The sequence below is a fragment of the Entelurus aequoreus genome, linkage group LG09 (genome assembly GCF_033978785.1).
Source record: "Entelurus aequoreus isolate RoL-2023_Sb linkage group LG09, RoL_Eaeq_v1.1, whole genome shotgun sequence".
Taxonomy (NCBI): domain Eukaryota; kingdom Metazoa; phylum Chordata; class Actinopteri; order Syngnathiformes; family Syngnathidae; genus Entelurus; species Entelurus aequoreus.
The window spans coordinates 52,134,248-52,153,242 of record NC_084739.1 but is presented as its reverse complement, the minus strand read 5'-3'; the positions used below and the strand labels follow the sequence as shown (position 1 = coordinate 52,153,242).

General features: G+C 42.9%; 1 protein-coding gene across 3 annotated transcripts in view; it reads left to right on the top strand.

Moving 5' to 3' along the window:
• Positions 1 to 18,995, top strand: part of eno4 (enolase 4) — a 189,187-nt gene that overhangs the window by 128,705 nt on the left and 41,487 nt on the right. For all 3 annotated transcript variants that reach the window (XM_062058922.1, XM_062058921.1, XM_062058920.1), the window contains 2 exons: positions 1,709 to 1,873; positions 1,969 to 2,094. In XM_062058922.1, coding sequence (XP_061914906.1) covers positions 1,709 to 1,873; positions 1,969 to 2,094 — 291 coding nt within the window. The remainder of the gene's footprint in view (positions 1 to 1,708; positions 1,874 to 1,968; positions 2,095 to 18,995) is intronic.

Sequence of the window (18,995 nt, the reverse complement as noted above, 5' to 3'; positions counted from 1 at the left end):
GGTAATAAGTTATTTTTTGGTTGTTATGTTTATTTTTTTTTTTTAAACTTTCCGACACCGGTCATGAATGGAGCAGCAGAGTGCATCAAATACGGCCGCAACATTATACTTTGATGAAATACAAGCATGTTTTGTTGTAAGTTTACGAGCTGCAGTATGTTTATAAAAATATTTAGACTTACTATTTTGTTTGATTTCATCAGGAAAACTAATGTCAGAACAATTGCAATTGCATGCTTCCATACACAGCCGCACAGGTCTTTGGTAGCAACGATTGTGCCTTTTATTTAGTTGGCCATACTTTTTTTATGCAAGATTCTGGTCCCTATAAGAGCAAGTATCACAGTGCACCGGGTGCTGGTAGCAGAAGGTCATACTGTTTTTACCGCTAAACAATACTAGGACTGCATGGTCTTTAGGTGTTCTTACCATTTTTTGTGATACCTGCAAATTCACTCAACATGCAACCAGATAATGCCTATCTGGATGTAATTTATTGATCAAGCTTTTTTTATATTAAATGAGATTAACGCATATAATTCTAGTGGACATTTACTTCAAGCGTGTTATAGCTAGATCCCCCGCACCAGATGTGACGAAACAGTGGTGCAGGATAGTCGCTACCGAATACAATAATATTTGAATACCCATTTAAGTTTAAATTGATGTATGTTTTAGAGTGTATGACATATTTTAAGAGTATATGAAGTGTCAGAGAAGCTTTAATGCATTTAATATTCATAAAAATCATAAAATACATAGCCCCCCTACTTCGTGAAAGTGTCAATCATACCAGCACAAATGATTGGTCTATGTGTCCTCCCACTTAATCTTTACAATCACAAGCACGTCACTTAAGCTCTGTTTCATAAAGATCTGGACAGTTGATATATTTCTAAATCAGAATGTTTCTATTGCAGTTGTCAGTCAAAGGGTTCACAGACAAGGCATTGTTTATGGTGCAATGGTACTACATAAACATACACCAACATAAAAACAGAATAAAACAAGATAGTATAAAATATCATCTATATTTGTAATTGTCACGACTCGAATAGGACTCTGGACACAGATGCAGGATTTCAGAAACAGATATTTATTCTAACAAGGGAAGGGGTCCAAAACGGGAGAAACAAAACAGGCTATCAAAACAGATCTAACCTGACCACTAAACTTACAAAAATATTAACAACTCAAAACGCTCCGACTGTGGAGGGAAAAAGGGGCTAAGAACAAAAACTACCAAATACAACAAAAAGCGCTCCAACTGAGGCGATGCTAGGAAGCTAATCTTACCTGACAAAACTTTACAAATCAAGAATCTCCCGTGGATCAAAAAGTACACAAAAACGTGGCTATGGCTGTAGACGAGGCTGTGGCAAAGGAACGCTGGAGGTACACACAAGAAGATACGAAACACTCTGGCTCAGAACAGGAGGCGGACGAGACATTTATACACATGAGGGAGGGTGACACAAGTGGGCACAATCACGCAATCAGGAAAGACATCAGACCAGTGAAACAGGAGGAAGAGCAAGTGATCTGAAACAAGAGGAAGTGTTAACATTTCAAAATAAAACAGGAAATGACAAGACAACATGAAACCAGACGAAACCCAGACAAGACTTCACCCAGGTGTGACAGTAATGGGGTAAACTAAGATACTTATTCACCGTTAAATAAGTTATATTGTTGTGTTTGATCCAAGACCACCCAAGCCATTCTGAGGGACAGTGGAGTGATGCCTGTGAGCTTCGATCGCCCTGAACAGGCTCTTGATCTGATCACTGAAGCTTGTAGTAATCTGGAACTGGAACTGGGAGTAGAGATCCATTTGGCGGTCAACTGTGCTGCACCCAACCTAATGGACTATGTAAGTTCATGAAAACTATTTTGCAGTGTTCAAATCAGAAAGTGAGTTCATGTGAAAGAAAAATAACTGATAGCTTCTTCTTTTTTCCCATTCAGACCAAAGAAAAGTATGAGATTGCGACAGGAGTTTTTAAGTCTGCTGATGATTTAGTGGCCATGTATACAACCCTGATTGGCAAATATGCAGCAGTGGTGGCTTTAATCGATCCTTTCAGGAAGGAGGTATGGTATTGTATTTTGGCATGAGGTATGGCCAAGTCCACTTCTACTGTGTTTTCTCCCTGTCAGCCTTGTTGTAGATTTTAGCTCTTCCATATCGAGTCTTCAGACCGATATATTTTAGAACTATACGCTACTTTTTACTAGAAATGGCAACAGCGAAATATGCATGTGCATGTGCATGTACATGCCAGTCTGCACACAGACAAGGGGATAGACAACAATAAATAAATAACTTATTGACTACAACTGAATAAAAACGGCGGACTCACACACTTTTATGGAGATGCCCGTCAAAGTAACTAAATATGTCACTATTTTCTCAAATTCCAAAAGTCTCATTTGGAGTTAGTTTGGAAGAAGGAAGATTGTTTTATTCATTTATATATTTATTTTTTAGAATATTGTGCAAATTTATTAAAAATAAAAAACACATGTACATAATTATTCACATCTTTTGCTCAATACTTTGTTGATGCACCTTTGACAGCAATTATAGTCTCAAGTCTTTTTGAATATGATGCCACAAGCTCGGCACACCTATCTTTGGGCATTTTTTACACATTCCTCTTTGCAGCACATCTGAAGCTCCATCAGGTTGTAAGGGAAGCGTTGGTGCCAGTCATTATCAGATCTCTCCAGAGATGGTTAATGGGATTCAAGTCAGGACTCTGGTTGGGCCATTTAAGGATATTTACAGAGTTGTCCATTCATTTGATATCTTGGCTGTGTAATAAGAGTTGTTGTCCTGCTGAAAGATGAACCAACGCCCCAGTCTGAGCTCAAGAGAGCTGTGGAGCTGGTTTTCACCCAGGATGTCTCTGTACATTGCTGCATTCATCGTTCCCTCTACCCTGACTCGTCTTTCAAATCCTGCCGCTGAAAAACATCCCCACAGCATTATGCTGCCACCACCATGCTTCACTGTAGGGATAGTATTGGCCTGGTGATGAGCTGTGCCTGGTTTCCTCTAGGGTTATAAACGATAAAACGATGCGAGTCCGGTTCGAGCAAAAATCGGTTCGAGCATTGGTCGGTTCGGCTACGTCAGTTACAGCCCCCTCAATCGACAAGGGGGAAGACATATAAACCGGTTATTGCACCGAACTATAAATCAGTTGGCAAATGTTTGTCTTTCGGACAAGACGAGAGCCAGGGTTGTCCCTGAAAAGAGTCAGACCCTTGTTACGTTACTTGTAGCTGGCGACGAGAATAGCCATAGATACATGGACGGGGTAACGCGCAAGACTAGCAATATGGGACAGTGTATCTTTAAAACAGCGTGTTGTGGATTGTCTGAAGCTTAAACAGCAATAAAAGTGAATTTAGTACAAAAAGTTTATTTACCCATTATCAAGTCAGATTGAGCTGTCCATGCAGACACACAAACGTCCTCCAGAGGACTCCAAAAAGCAATCTCTCTCAAGTCCCGGTCTCCTGCCATTTTTATCTATCTCTTGTGCGTCACTGTTTTTTTCTCGTGCGTCATGTTTGTTTTTGCAACATCCTTGGATTCCTTAATCATACTTAAACAATCAAAACATTCTGTAGACAGGTTGGCACGACTTAATATTCACTTTTGTCCCACACCGGTTCATTCAATGGCACAGAATAGAAGAGAAATTAATTGAGCGTACATTCTTGACAGACATTAAATATAGGTCAAAGGTCAGAAATTCTACTACGAACACAAGTGTAATGGCTGCCTGTCAAATAAATAGCCCTGATTTCCACAAGAACCATAACGTCATAATGTGCTGTTCCGTCCGTCAATATTGTAACATTCCAAGTAATGGCGGCCGAGACAGATTCCCAGTTTGTCTGTCTTTATTTACAAAATTCAATGCTTTCATACAACGAGCTCAATCCCAACACTCAAACTACCTTTCACCCCTCACCCCAACAACACACGTCACTTCCCATCCTTGTACTGGAAGTCCCACGCCCCAGTCAAGCCACTGGCTAGAACCCGTAGGCATCTGTGACGACACTGACTTGACTCTTGGAAAATAAATATATTTGACATGTGACAAATGTTTGCTTTTTTTATTGAATTCAACATATTTGGTGATATATGTTGTGTTAAAAAAACTTTTATTGAACGTGCTTTTTTATATTTAAAGATAAATATGCCTATAGGTGTTTCCATTCATCGAGTTATTGTTATTCTCTTGGCATTCAATTGATCAGTTGTCTTTTAAAACGTTTAGCCTCTCATCCGAGTAGTTTTCATGAATTCATGCTCATCGACTTAGTTTGGACAGGTCTAGTCTGAGCGTTTGGTGCTAAGGTCTTAACTATTTATCCTCTATGATAAATAGGAATGCTTTTGTTCTTTTGTGGTGTAAAAAAAAATGTGTCCAACAAATGTTAACCATATAATCGAATTCACACACTGTATCAAAATTGAACTATTGAATTGTTAATACACTAAATCGAACCATATCGAATCGTTTTGTTTTATAAATTAAAAATGTTTTTGAATCACATCGTAACCCATGTGTCAAGATGTGAATCAAATGGATTTACATCCGTTGTTTCCTCCAACCATGAGGCCTGGCATTCACGCCAAAGAGTTCAATCTTTATCTCGTCAGACCGGAGAATTTTGTTTGTAATGGTCTGAAAGTCTTTCAGGTGCATTTTGGCCAACTCTAATGAGGAATAGCTTACGTTGGGCCACTCTACCATACAGGCTTGATTAGTGGATTGCTGCAGAGATGGTTGTCCTTCTGGAAGGTTCTCTTATCTGCACAGAGGAATGCTGTAGCTCTGACAGAGTGACCATCGGGTTCTTGGTCAACTCCCTGACTTGGGCCCTTCTCCCCGGGTCACTCAGCTTAGACGATTGGCAAGCTCTAGGAAAAGTCCGGTGGTTTCAAACTTATTTCATTTATGGATAATGGAGGCCAACGTACTCATTGGGACCTTCAAGGCAGCAGATATTTGTTGTACACGTCCCCACATTTGTGCCTCATGACAATTCCATCAACTTATTTCATGGTTTGTGCTCTGCCATATACGGTGTTGGACCTTATATTTAGACTGGTGTGTGCCTTTCCAAAGCATGTCCAACGAACTGAATTTACCACAGGTGGACTTAAATTAAGCTGTAGGAACATTTCAGGGATGATCAGTTGAAACTGGATGCCCCAGAACTCACTTTTGAGCTTCATTGCAAAGGCTGTGAATACTTATGTTTTTTTTTCTCACATTGTCATTATGGGGTATTGTGTGTTGAATTTATTTTAAGAATAAAAATTAATATATTCAATTTTGGAATTAAGGCTGTCACATAACAAAATGTGGAAAAAAAGCGCTGTAAATACTTTCCGGATCCCCTGTATGTGATTGACCATTGCCAATTAACACCTTTTAATGCTGATCACAAACGCTGATCCTCTCTGGCTGACAAAGCGCCAAGCAGTTAATTATGTATCTCTTCAAAGAATGGAGCCGCTTCTTTAAACTATTAATAATCACCGCTATTATTGCAAAAAAACAGTATTTCCTAGTATCTTAAGTATCATTCTCAGGTACTAATATCACTGAAGCACAAAACTAAACATTTTACACATAGGGAGCAAGCCAGGGGAAGGCATGCTAATAGCTAAGCCAACCTAGCTTTAACCTATACCAGCAAATATGTTGCGTATGGGTCGCATTGCTGCAAAGGTCGTTTGGGGTGGCGTGGCTTAGTTGGTTAAGCGGCCGTGCCAGTCAAACGTAATGGTTCCAGGTTCGATTGCCATCCTAGTCACTTCCGTTGTGTCCTTGGGCAAGACACTCTACCCACCTGCCCTCAGTGCCATCCACACTGGTTTAAATGTAACTTAAATATGTAAATAATGGGTTTCACAATGTAAAGCGCTTTGAGTCACTAGAGAAAAAGCGCCATACAAATATAATTCACTTCACTTCCCAAAGATGCAGAATGAACGGCAGCAAGGAGCTCTAAGGTGAGAATGATATTTTATTTCCAAAACCAGGCAAATCAACAGATTGATTATCACTAGGAGCTGTAGTACACAAGTTAATTTAGCTTAGCCTCGAACATAAACGTAAACAGTCGTCAATGGCGAACAAAAGACCCAGACTGAGTGGATCGCGAGGCAGGTTTAAATAAAGGCTGTGTTTACTACACCACAGGTGAAAAAACTAATCACAAAGTAAATGCTGATGCCTCCTCTAAGCCCGTGTTTTTCAACCACTGTGCCGCGGCAAGCTAGTGTACCGTGAGATTATCTAATTTCACCTATTTGGGTTAAAAATATTTTTTGCAAACCAGTAATTATAGTCTGCAAATTATGTGTTGTTGTTGAGTGTCGGTGCTGTCTAGAGCTCGGCAGAGTAACCATGTAGTACTCATCCATATCAGTAGGTGGCAGCCGGCAGCTAATTGCTTTGTAGATGTCGGAAACAGCAGGAGGCAGCGTGTAGGTAAAAAGGTATCTAATGCTTAAACCAAAAATAAACAAAAGGTGAGTGCCCTTAAGAAAAAGCATTGACGCTTAGGGAAGGCTATGCAGAACTAACCTAAAACTGAACTGGCTACAAAGTAAACAAAAACAGAATGCTGGACGACAGCAAAGACTTACTGTGAAGCAAAGACGGCGTCCACAATGTACATCCAAACATGACATGACAATCAACAATGTCGCCACAAAGAAGGATAAAAACAACTGAAGTATTATTGATTGCTAAAACAAAGTAGATGCGGGAAATATCGCTCAAAGGAAAATACCAAAAAAAATACCAAAAAAAGAGAAAAAGCCACCAAAATAGGAGCGCAAGACAAGAACTAAAACACTACACACAGGAAAATAGCAAAAAACTCAAAATAAGTCACGGCATGGTGTGACAGGTCGTGACAGTACATCTACTTTGAGACAAGAGCTATAGTGATGCATGGTTGGTTATGGTTTAAAGTCATATCCAACAATTGCGACAACGACTTTTTACTGTCAACTGAGTTTCGTTTTTTAATGATTTCTGCTGGTGGTGTGCCTCCGGATTTTTTCAACGCAAAAAATGTGACTTGGCTCAAAAAGGTTGAAAAACACTGCTCTAAGCAACCCTGGCAACGTAATGTAAACAGAAGAAACCAAGTGGCGCTGGGAACAAACTAGATTTAAATATAGGAAGAATAATACAAAAACATAAACCAAGTCATGACTCGTTGCCCGGGTCATGACAAAATAAGTGCTTTAACATTAAGAAGTGTAAATGGAACCATGTTGCAGCAGATGAATTGGTGGTGTCGACATCCATAATAGTATCAGAATATGATTGATACAAGAGGGTTTGTATCGATTTTTTGATTTTCTCTAAATCGTTTTTTGTTTTGTTTTTGTTAATGTTAACAAATTCAGGGAATAATTCTCGGACATAGGACAAATTTTAGGGCAATAACTATGTACCAATAAGTTTTGGTATTGCAAAAAAAATATTGGCATTGTAGAGAAAAAATAGTTTGGCAAAAATTGGCACTGAAAAGAAGAAATACAAACATTGAAAAAAAAAGCCAATATTTTTGGTGGATATTATTTGTATGTTTTGGCACATGTTTTGCCAATTTTATTTTATTTTATTTTTATTTTTTATTTTTTTACAATGTTTTTGTTTTTGATTGCTTTGCAGGTTTTTCAATGCCAACTTCCTTTAACGTGATTTGGACGCCTTCAGTCCTTCTTGTTTTCTTCTATGTTGTTTTAATTCTAAGCCCACATAAAACAGCTTCCAGGTGAATTTATGTGTAAGTGCGCATAAGATAACCCAACAGAAACATTCTGCAAAATAATAATAATAATAATGGATTAGATTTCATATCGCGCTTTTCTATTATTAGATACTCAAAGCGCTCACAGAGAAGTGGGAACCCATCATTCATTCACACCTGGTGGTGGTAAGCTAAATTTGTAGCCACAGCTGCTCTTGGATAGACTGACGGAGGCGAGGCTGCCAGTTTGCGCCTACGGCCCCTCCGACCACCACCTATCATTCATTCATCATTCATTCACCAGTGTGAGCGGCACCGGGGGCAAGGGTGGAGTGTCCTACCCAAGGACACAATGGCAGCGATTTGGATGTCAAGAGGCGGGGAGCAAACCTGCAACCCTTAGGTTTCTGGCATGGCCGCTCTACCCACTACGCCATGCCGCCTAAAATAGCTGCCATTAAGTTGTAACTCTAAAAAAGAGAAGTACAAATGGAAAGTTGGCACTGAAAACCTGTAAAACAAACAAATAACCGTGTTAAAAATATGAAGACTGGCATTGGAAAACATATAATGATAAAATATCCACGAAAAATATAAGAAAATTCAAAAAAAAAAATTATAATATTTTTTTCAGTCTTTGTATCCATCCTTTTAATTCAACATGTTACGATGTCAAAATTTGTTTGATTGCCAGATAACGTTTTCTACAATTCCATTATTTTTTTAATACCAAAACTTACAAGCAGTGTTTTAGCAAATTATTTAAAAGAGTAGTAAATAGTAGTTTTTAATTTGATTCTGATCAAACAATTGTATGTAATAAAGAGAATAAGGAACTATTTCAAATATTGTGTTGATATTGTCGATAGCACTCACCATAGATTAACTGAAAAATGTAATAACAGCATACATGTGATCAGTATCGGCTGATGTAATTCATGGATGATCAGTATCACAATTGGCAGCATATATCCTTGATCGAAACTTCCCAATTAAAAATACAATATAGCCACAAAAATATTAAAAGGGTCATATTGTAATTCTTTTTTTTTTTACATTTAAAACACTTTCTCGAGGTCTACATAACATGCGATGGTGGTTCTTTGGTAAAACATTTGCATAGATGATGTTGTACAGATCATTTTGAAGCTGCTTTCTGACCATCTCTTCAGGATGCGCCGTTTTTTGGGCAGTCTTATTTACGTGCCTTCATTTCGACAGCGTCTTCTCCCCGTCATCCATGTCGTTTTTTTCAGTGCTTTCGGAGCGACTAATGGGGCGAATTCCAAATGGCTCGTTTGGAGCAAGTTTAAAAAAAGGCAAAATTGTTTTATAAATATCGCCACCATTACCTAGATCCCAAATACACAAGTCAAGTCAAGCAAACTTTATTGTCAATCAGACCATGCAACAGTACATTACACAGCAGACTGAAATTGTGTTTCTCCCATACTCCAATGTGCAATAATAAAACAAGATTAAAACAAGATTTGACACACACTAAGCATAAACTAAACATTAGACTAAACATAGGACATAGAACATTTAACAGATAAACAAATGACATAGCTTACAGTTACCAAACTATTACACTGCTCAAGAATATAGTCAGGTTGAGGTATTTTACTGTAGTGCAATTCAAGGTGCAATATGGCAAAAGTGCAAAGTGCGGAGTAGCAGCATGGAGATGAATAGTTTTGTAAACTTGCTACATTCTTGTGCAAGGTGATATTGGCCTATGTGCATAAGAGTATTTTGCAGACATTGAGTTCGTCTTTTTTACAGTTGCACAGGTATTTGTGTGGGGGGGTTGTGGGGTGATTTATAATTACATTTTCATGAATGAGTTAAGCAGTCTGATGGCTTGTGGGAAAAAGTTATTGCTGAGTCTGGTAGTTTTGCAACGCATACTGCTGTAGTGCTTGCCAGGTGGTAGGAGGGTGAACAGTTTGTGTGTGGGGTGGGTGGGGTCTTTGATGATGTTGGTGGCTCTTTTGTGGCAACGGGATGGGTTTACATCCTGGATGTATATTTGGGCTGATCTGGTGATCTTCTCAGATGACCTCACCACCCTCTGTAGAGCTTTCCGGTCAGAAACAGAACAGCTACCGTACCGTACGAAAGACTGCTGGTGAGGTTGCTCTTAATGGCACCCCTGTAGAAGTGGAGAGTGTCAGTGGAGGGAGGTTGACTCTTCTCATCCTGCGCAAGAAGTGGAGGCGTTGCTGAGCTTTCTTGATAAGGGAGGTGGTGTTGGTAGACCATGACAGGTCAACAGTGATGTGCACCCCCAGGAACTTGGTGCTTTTCACCGATTCCACAGCACTGCTATTGATAGTAAGGGGTGTACCAATAGATATGAAAAGTTGCCTTTTTATTATAGGTCGTCCCCATCAACACCCCTAATCAAATACATTTTCCAGGGCTATTTTGAAGCAATGGAGTTTGATGCTTCCATTTTTGTTAACTTAAATTTGGGGAAGTCATGACTTTTGCCACTTGACTGTACCACAGTGCATATACAGAAGGAAAAATAATTATCGGGATAACGTCAGACAAGCAGTTTACAGTGGAAATCAACTGCTTCTTCAGCACCTGCAGTGAGCAACCTTGTCTAAAAGATGGCGCCATAGCACAAACAATAGCCGACCTTTCTGTTTGTGTTATGTTCTGCACATGTCAAAGTAAAATATTCCGATTTAAGGTGTGATGCATGAAAATGTATGTCCTAATGAGATACTTTTTTTCATGGTCCATGTACACAGTAACATTGTAATCCGAATAATGATCAGATTAAATACAATTTTTCCATGTACACATGGCTAATGTGTACCAACTTTTCAGTTTATCTCCCCATCATATTACTACCTAGGTGAGAGCCATTATTTATATTATTATTAATCCAAAGTAACTCACCAGTTCATGATGTCAATATAGCAGCTTAAAAGCCTACTGAAATGAGATTTTCTTATTCAAACGGGGATAGCAGATCTATTCTATTTGTCATACTTGATCATTTCGCGATATTGCCATATTTTTGCTGAAAGGATTTAGTAGAGAACATCGACGATAAAGTTCGCAACTTTTGGTCGCTGATAAAAAAGCTTTGCCTGTTCCGGAAGTAGCGTGACGTCACAGGTTGTGAAGCTCCTCACATCTGCACATTGTTTACAATCATGGCCACCAGCAGCGAGAGCCATTCGGACCGAGAAAGCAACGATTACCCCATCAATTTGAGCGAGGATGAAAGATTTGCGGATGAGGAAAGTGAGAGTGAAGGATTAGAGGGCAGTGGAAGCGATTCAGATAGGGAAGAGGCTGTGAGAGGCGGGTGGGACCTGATATTCAGCTGGGAATGACTAAAACAGTAAATAAACACAAGTCATATATATACTCTATTAGCCACAACACAACCAGGCTTACATTTAATATGCCACAAATTAATCCCACATAACAAACACCTCCCCCCTCCCGTCCATATAACCCGCCAATACAAATCAAACACCCGCACAACACACTCAATCCCACAGCCCAAAGTACTGTTCACCTCCCCAAAGTTCATACAGCACATATATTTCCCCAAAGTTACATACGAGACATGCACATAGCGGCACGCACGTACGGGCAAGCGATCAAATGTTTGGAAGCCGCAGCTGCGTACTCACGGTAGCGCGTATCCAACTCAAAGTCCTCCTGGTAAGAGTCTCTGTTGTCCCATCTCCACAAGCATGCATATCCAACTCAAAGTCCTCCTGGTAAGAGTCTATGTTGTCCCAGGCCAATGTTAAAGCTTGACTGTCATCGTTCGGGAATGTAAACAATGAAACACCGGCTACGACGTAGCCGCTACGTGTTTGTGTTGCTGCAGCCGGCCGCTAATACACCCACCTACAGCTTTCTTCTTTGCTATCTCCATTGTTCATTAAAGAAATTGCAAAATATTCACCAACACAGATGTCCAGAATACTGTGGAATTTTGCGATGAAAACAGACGACTCAATAGCTGGCCACAGAGGTGTCCCAAAATGTCCGCTACAATCCGTGACGTCACGCGCAAACGTCATCATACCGAGACGTTTTCAGCAGGATATTTTGCGGGAAATTTAAAGTTGCACTTTACTAATCTAACCCGGCCGTATTGGCATGTGTTGCAATGTTAAGATTTCATCATTGATATATAAACTATCAGACTGCGTGGTAGGTAGTAGTGGGTTTCAGTAGGCCTTTAAGGATGTTACCTCTCTGTGACAATGTGCCTTAAAGGTCCTTAAAGGGGAACTGCCCTTTTTTTAAAATGTTGCCTATCGTTCACAATCATTATGAGAGGCAAGAACACACATCTTTTTTTTTTTTACGCTTCTAAAGATGATAAAAAACGTTTGAAAGCTGCAGCTAATGGAAGTGACCTTCAAAGCACTCTAAAACAATTTCAAAACCCTCCAGCGGCGTTTTATATACACAGTGCAAGTGTATATATAATGTAATAACAGACACATTCATAACAATATGTAATATGGGCCAATATTTACCGTACATTGATCATTTTAATCATGGCCGACCTGGTAACAGACAACAAAGATGACTGTTTTTGGACATATGAGGATTTACAACCTTATACTTTGGAAGGTAAATATACTGCTTCTTATAGAAGCCAGCAAGAAGGAAGAGTGAGACGTTGGAGCAGACAGAAGCCAGGAGAGGGGGTGGAAAGCGATGTTGACGCTATAAATATGGAACTTGGAGACAAGCTATTTCTACATAAATGGATTGCTTACCCAAAATCAACAGGGAACGTCCCCGGCAAAGCTGGACCAGACAAGCGAGTGAGTGACTTAAATGTTGATCACGATACATGCAGCACGTCATGCGTGTTAGTTCAACTAGAGTACATACATTGTCTGGCTAGTTCAGCTGTGTACAAACAAAACATGAAGTGTGGGCTAATACTTTACAGATACTGTAGTATGATTTTTCATGTTTTTCAGTCAGTACAAATTGGTGTCGTATCGCACTGTTGTGCATTACAAACTGAAACGCGTATCAGCACAGAGTCAGCACAAGCACCCAGGCTGGCCCCAGAGTCAGCACGAGCACCCAGGCTGGCCCCCGCGTCAGCACCAGCTCCCAGGCTGGCCCCTGCGTCAGCACCAGCTCCCAGGCTGGCCCCCGCATCAGCACCAGCTCCCAGGCTGGCCCCCGCGTCAGCACCTCGGCCAGCTCCTCAGCCTGCGTCTTCCGCACCTCGGCCAGCTCCTCAGCTTGCGTCTTCCACGTCTCCCGCTCCGACGACATCGTCCTCCACATCTCCGGCTCTGACGACATCGTCCTCCACTTCTACGGCTCCAACGACATCGTCCTCCTCGTCTCCGGCTCCGACGACATCATCCTCCTCGTCTCTGGCGGACATCTTCACAGCGCCGTCAGCCTCCTTGTCTCCTGCACAGGCGGCCATCTGGCGCCCGCACGCGGCGCCCTCTGTGGCGCCCTCTGTGGCCAGGGCATAGACGCTTTCTGCGCCAACAGCAGCGACGCCCGGGACATGGACGTGGATCTCGTTGGCTGCTGTGGGTCTCGTGCCACTCGCGTCCGCCTTCCCGATGGCCAAGAAGGTGGCCGTTCCTTGGTCGTCCGACTCACCGGCTGCAGCAGCGGTCTACTCGCCGCCCCCACCAGACTCGTCCCCGATGGATTCGGGGACACTTGGGCCGGCAACCCTCCACCAGTTCCCCTTCTCCTCCCTTGTCTTTTGATCTCGTAGGACATCTGGAATCTGTCCATAAGGAGTGGGGTACTGTCACGGTGCGGGCTCGAACCCGTTTTTCTCCGGCAGCTGGGTCTGCCGGCACTTCCGTTGGCAGCGCGCCTCGACACGCCCCTGCTCGCGCTGGCCGCATCACGCCCACATGCCGGCAAGGCTGTGGGCGATCAGCAATCAGCACACCTGGGACTGATGAGGACGAGGGGTATAAAAACCAGTGGAGCCAAGGATCCTGGCCGGAACTTAACCTTTTGTTGATGTCCTGTAAGTGATCATCGTGCTTTATGCAGTTTTGCTCTCTCTCTCTGTGTTTTCTTCCTCGTCATTTTTGATTGTCTCGTGTCCTCTCTGTCGATCCTACTGCAGACCTCCGTTCCCGCGTTGACGTTGCTGTGTGTCTCGTCATTCCTTGTCCCCCCCTGTTTCCCTGACAGCCTCTTATATCTCGACCCCCTCTTGCATGGACACGGACCTCCTACGCCTCGCCATTCGCCCTAAGCATCTGCCTGCCCCACGTACTGCCTTCATGCCTTGTTCCTCCTCTCGAGTCAACACTTCTGGTAAACACTCAGCAATTAATTCCTACACATAGTCTTACACCATACACACTCTTGGATTTTGTCACACACCATTCTCTAGTTAATTTATAGTTATATTGTTGATTATTATATATATTATAATATATATAACAAGATGCATGGGCAGCACGGTGGCAGAGGGGTTAGTGCGTCTGCCTCACAATACGAAGGTACCGAGTAGTCGTGAGTTCAATCCCGGCCTCTGGATCTTTCTGTGTGGAGTTTGCATGTCCTCCCCGTGACTGCGTGGGTTCCCTTCGGGTACTCCGGCTTCCTCCCACCTCCAAAGACATGCACCTGGGGATAGGTTGATTGGCAACACTAAATTGGCCCAAGTGTGTGAATGTGAGTGTGAATGTTGTCTTGTCTATCTATGTTGGCCCTGTGATGAGGTGGCGACTTGTCCAGGGTGTACCCCGCCTTCCGCCCGATTGTAGCTGAGATAGGCTCCAGCGCCCCCCGCGACCCCGAAGGGAATAAGCGGTAGAAAATGGATGGATATAACAAAATGCATAGAGCTTTACTGCCCCCTTGTGTCTGTGCCATCAACTCCCTCCAACAATAACATCTTGACTCTCATAAGGATTGTGAAGGATAGGCAAAATTCCCAAAAGGGGAGTTCCCTTACAACTTTCGCGTTTATAATAACATCACTAATACTTGGTTAATATTCAGGTCACGAAATGTAAATGGAGTATTGTTGTGCTTTTTGGACGGTTATTTATTGGGTTTTAAGGTCAGATTAGACACAATGGCGTCATAGCTCACATTGGCTCCATTATTTGCGAATTTTTATTTATGTTTATTTACAAGTTAGAATGCATTGAAGAAAGACATAGATGTTCTTGTCTCTCATAAGGATTGTGAATTATAAGCAATATTTTAAAAAAAAAAGTGCAGTTCCCCTTCTAAGTGAGAAGACTAATCTGTGGAGGTCAGATTTTTTTAGGGATCTAATACTTATTTTACTGAATGAAATACAAACAGATTTTTTATATATTTTCTTTGATATGTTCTGTCTCTGACTGTTAAGATAAGCCTGCCAGTCAGTATAAGTATACACTTTAGTTATTTGTCATTTGGCAAACCTACCTAATCAGTGAGGGGTACACATAAAATCTCCTCCACCACCTGTAGGGTTGTAAGGTACTTTGCTTTTTTTCCCCCATCCCTAACCCTAACAGGGTCTGAATTGTACCCCTTTAGGCTCTGGGGTGGTTTGGGAAGGTCCCAACAGAACCCAGATGGTCCCAATGATAAATGGGGTTGCCCAAAAGGTTTGAAATGTATCCAAAAGGGCCCCCAGACTCTTTGGGTACATGTCGGACATTTTAGACTTTTAGGGGTAAGTTTGTTTTGGTGTACTTGGGGACCTTGGGACTAAATTGGGAAGAGTGTCTTTTTTTGGGTACTTCTGGGACCTTTGGGGCAAATGTGTCCAAACTACAGCCCACAGTACCTCTTGAATCATTGTTTAATAATTATAAAGTTAATTAAGTTACTTTTTTCTTCTGGCCCACATAACTAATGAACATCAATTATCATGTATACTACATCACTGCATATAAAGCATAGCATCAATCGTTCCTGCCGATGGTGCAAACAAATAAAAACTAACACATACAGTTTACATAAATGTTCCACCTGTTCACTGAACTATGTGGACATTATGAAAAAAATATAAAAGCACCATACTCAATTCAAAATTGCACCCATCTAAATATGAAATACACTCTCTTCACATTTCCTCATTTTGGGTCATTTTATCTAACAAAAACATTAGGATGTCGTCCAGATAGTAAACAAGGTAGTAGTCGAACTTTCGCATACTCTCCCATACAACTGATATATCTATATGCTTCATATTGTAGTGCACAGTCCACCGTCTGCTGGGGTGATTGTTATTAACAATTAAACATAACATTTTGTTGTTCAGTCTGTTAGCTATAGCCTGCTTTAATAATGCTTTAGCCCATCTAAGTGACGTTGATCATATCCTGATAATATTGTAAACCCTACATATTTTATTAATGTACAAGTGATCATAGTTACGTTATGATCCTCGCTCTGCTAATTAGCAAGAACATGTGTGTGTTGTGCGTTTGTGTCTATGCACGCCGGTGTGCGTGTGTGCGCATGCTCACACATGCATGCGCGCAAGTCCGTATGATAGTGTATTGCCGATTTCCCCCGAAAATTGGGTTTTGGCGCAGGTTGTACTGTATTTTTAAATGTTTGCCAAACGTCACCATTCAATTTGGTATAAAATTAATATGCAAACTTTAATCATTGGGATCGCCAATCACGTGTGAAAACAGCTGTATAAACTTTATCAGGGCACACACACACACTTACAGTTCAGCATAAAGATTTGGAATAAATGAAAGGAAGGAAACAGAGGTTTTATTTTAAGATTTTAAGGTATTGTAAATCTCCTTATACAGTTCTGGTGGTAATGTAGTGATTTACAGGGTTTCTGTGAGTCATTAAAAAACATAAAACATCTGTAAATGGATTAAGGCCTTTGAATGGCATTAAAAAGCATTACATTTGTTGTCCAGAATCATTACAAAGATGTTTCCTGTTTTGGCGTCTCGCCCACACGTAGACGTAGGTGTTCGTTTAAGACAATGCTTTCAGAAAACTTTTTAGAAGACAAGAACGTTTTCAATGAACAGGCTGACATTGTACCTTTTATTTTCAAGTATATTAAATTCAAAAAAGGTGGAGACCACGCAAAGCTCAACTTTAACTTGAACCCTGCCAAACTCCAAAGACCTCCATGAAGAATAAAAACGAAGGACCCAGATTTCCCTCGCCCGGCGCGGGTCATCGGGGCCCCCCTCTGGAGCCAGGCCCAGAGGTGGGGCACGATGGCGAGCGCCTGGTGGCCGGGCCTGTCCCCATGGAGCCCGGCCGGGCACAGCCCGAAGAGGCAACGTGGGTCCCCCCTCCAATGGGCTGACCACCCATAGCAGGGGCCATGAGGTTGGGGGCAGTGTGAGCTGGGCGGAAGCCGAAGGCAGGGCACTTGGCGGTCCGATTCTCGGCTACAGAAGCTAGCTCTTGGGACATGGAACGTCACCTCGCTGGGGGGGAAGGAGCCTGAGCTAATGCGCAAGGTCGAGAAGTTCCGGCTAGATATAGTCGGACTCACTTCGACGCACAGCAAGGGCTCTGGAACCAGTTCTCTCGAGAGGGGAAGAACTCTCTTCCACTCTGGCGTTGCCGGCAGTGAGAGGCGACGGGCTGGGGTGGCAATTCTTGTTTCCCCCCAGCTCAGAGCCTGCACGTTGGAGTTCAACCCAGTGGACGAGAGGGTAGCTTCCCTCCGCCTTCGGGTGGGGGGCCGGGTCCTGACTGTGGTTTGCGCTTACGCGCCAAACGGCAGCTCAGAGTACCCACCCTTTTTGGATTCACTCGAGGGAGTACTTGAGAGTGCTCCTCCGGGTGATTCCCTCGTTCTACTGGGGGACTTCAACGCTCAGGTTGGCAGCGACAGTGAAACCTGGAGAGGCATGATTAGGAAGAATGGCCGCCCGGATCTGAACCCGAGTGGTGTTTTGTTATTGGACTTTTGTGCCCATCACAGATTGTCCATAATGAACACCATGTTCAAACATAAGGGTGTCCATATGTGCACTTGGCACCAGGACACTATAGGCCGCAGTTCCATGATCGACTTTGTAGTTGTGTCATCGGATTTTTGCGGCCTCATGTTTTGGACACTCGGGTGAAGAGAGGGGCGGACCTTTCTACCGATCACCACCTGGTGGTGAGTTGGCTGCGATGGTGGGGGAGGATGCCGGACAGACCTGGCAGGCCCAAACGCATTGTGAGGGTTTGCTGGGAACGTCTGGCAGAGTCTCCTGTCAGAGAGAGTTTCAATTCCCACCTCCGGAAGAACTTTGAACATGTCACGAGGGAGGTGCTGGACATTGAGTCCGAGTGAACCATGTTCTGCACCTCTATTGTCGAGGCGGCTGATTGGAGCTGTGGCCGCAAGGTAGTTGGTGCTTGTCGTGGCGGTAATCCTAGAACCCATTGGTGGACACCGGCGGTGAGGTATGCCGTCAAGCTGAAGAAGGAGTCCTATCGAGTTCTTTTGGCTCATAGGACTCCTGAAGCAGCGGATAGGTACCGACAGGCCAACCGGTGTGCGGCTTCAGCGGTCGCAGAGGCAAAAACTCGGACATGGGAGGAGTTCGGGGAAGCCATGGAAAACGACTCCCGGATGACTTCGAAGCGATTCTGGACCACCATCCACCGTCTCAGGAAGGGGAAGCAGTGCACTATCAACACCGTGTATGGTGAGGATGGTGTTCTGCTGACCTTGACTGCGGATGTTGTGGATCGGTGGAGGGAATACTTCGAAGACCTCCTCAATCCCACCAACACGTCTTCCTATGAGGAAGCAGTGCCTGGGGAATCTGTCGTGGGCTCTCCTATATCTGGGGCTGAGGTTGCTGAGGTAGTTAAAAAGCTCCTCGGTGGCAAGGCCCCAGGGGTAGATGAGATCCGCCCGGAGTTCCTTAAGGCTCTGGATGCTGTGGGGCTGTCTTGGTTGACAAGACATCGGGGGCGGTACCTCTGGATTGGCAGACCGGGGTGGGGGTTCCTCTCTTTAAGAAGGGGAACCGCAGGGTGTGTTTCAACTATCGTGGGATCACACTCCTCAGCCTTCCCGGTAAGGTCTATTCAGGTGTACTGGAGAGGAGGCTACGCCGGATACTCGAACCTCGGATTCAGGAGGAACAGTGTGGTTTTCGTCCTGGTCGTGGAACTGTGGACCAGCTCTTTACTCTCGGCAGGGTCCTTGAGGGTGCATGGGAGTTTGCCCAACCAGTCTA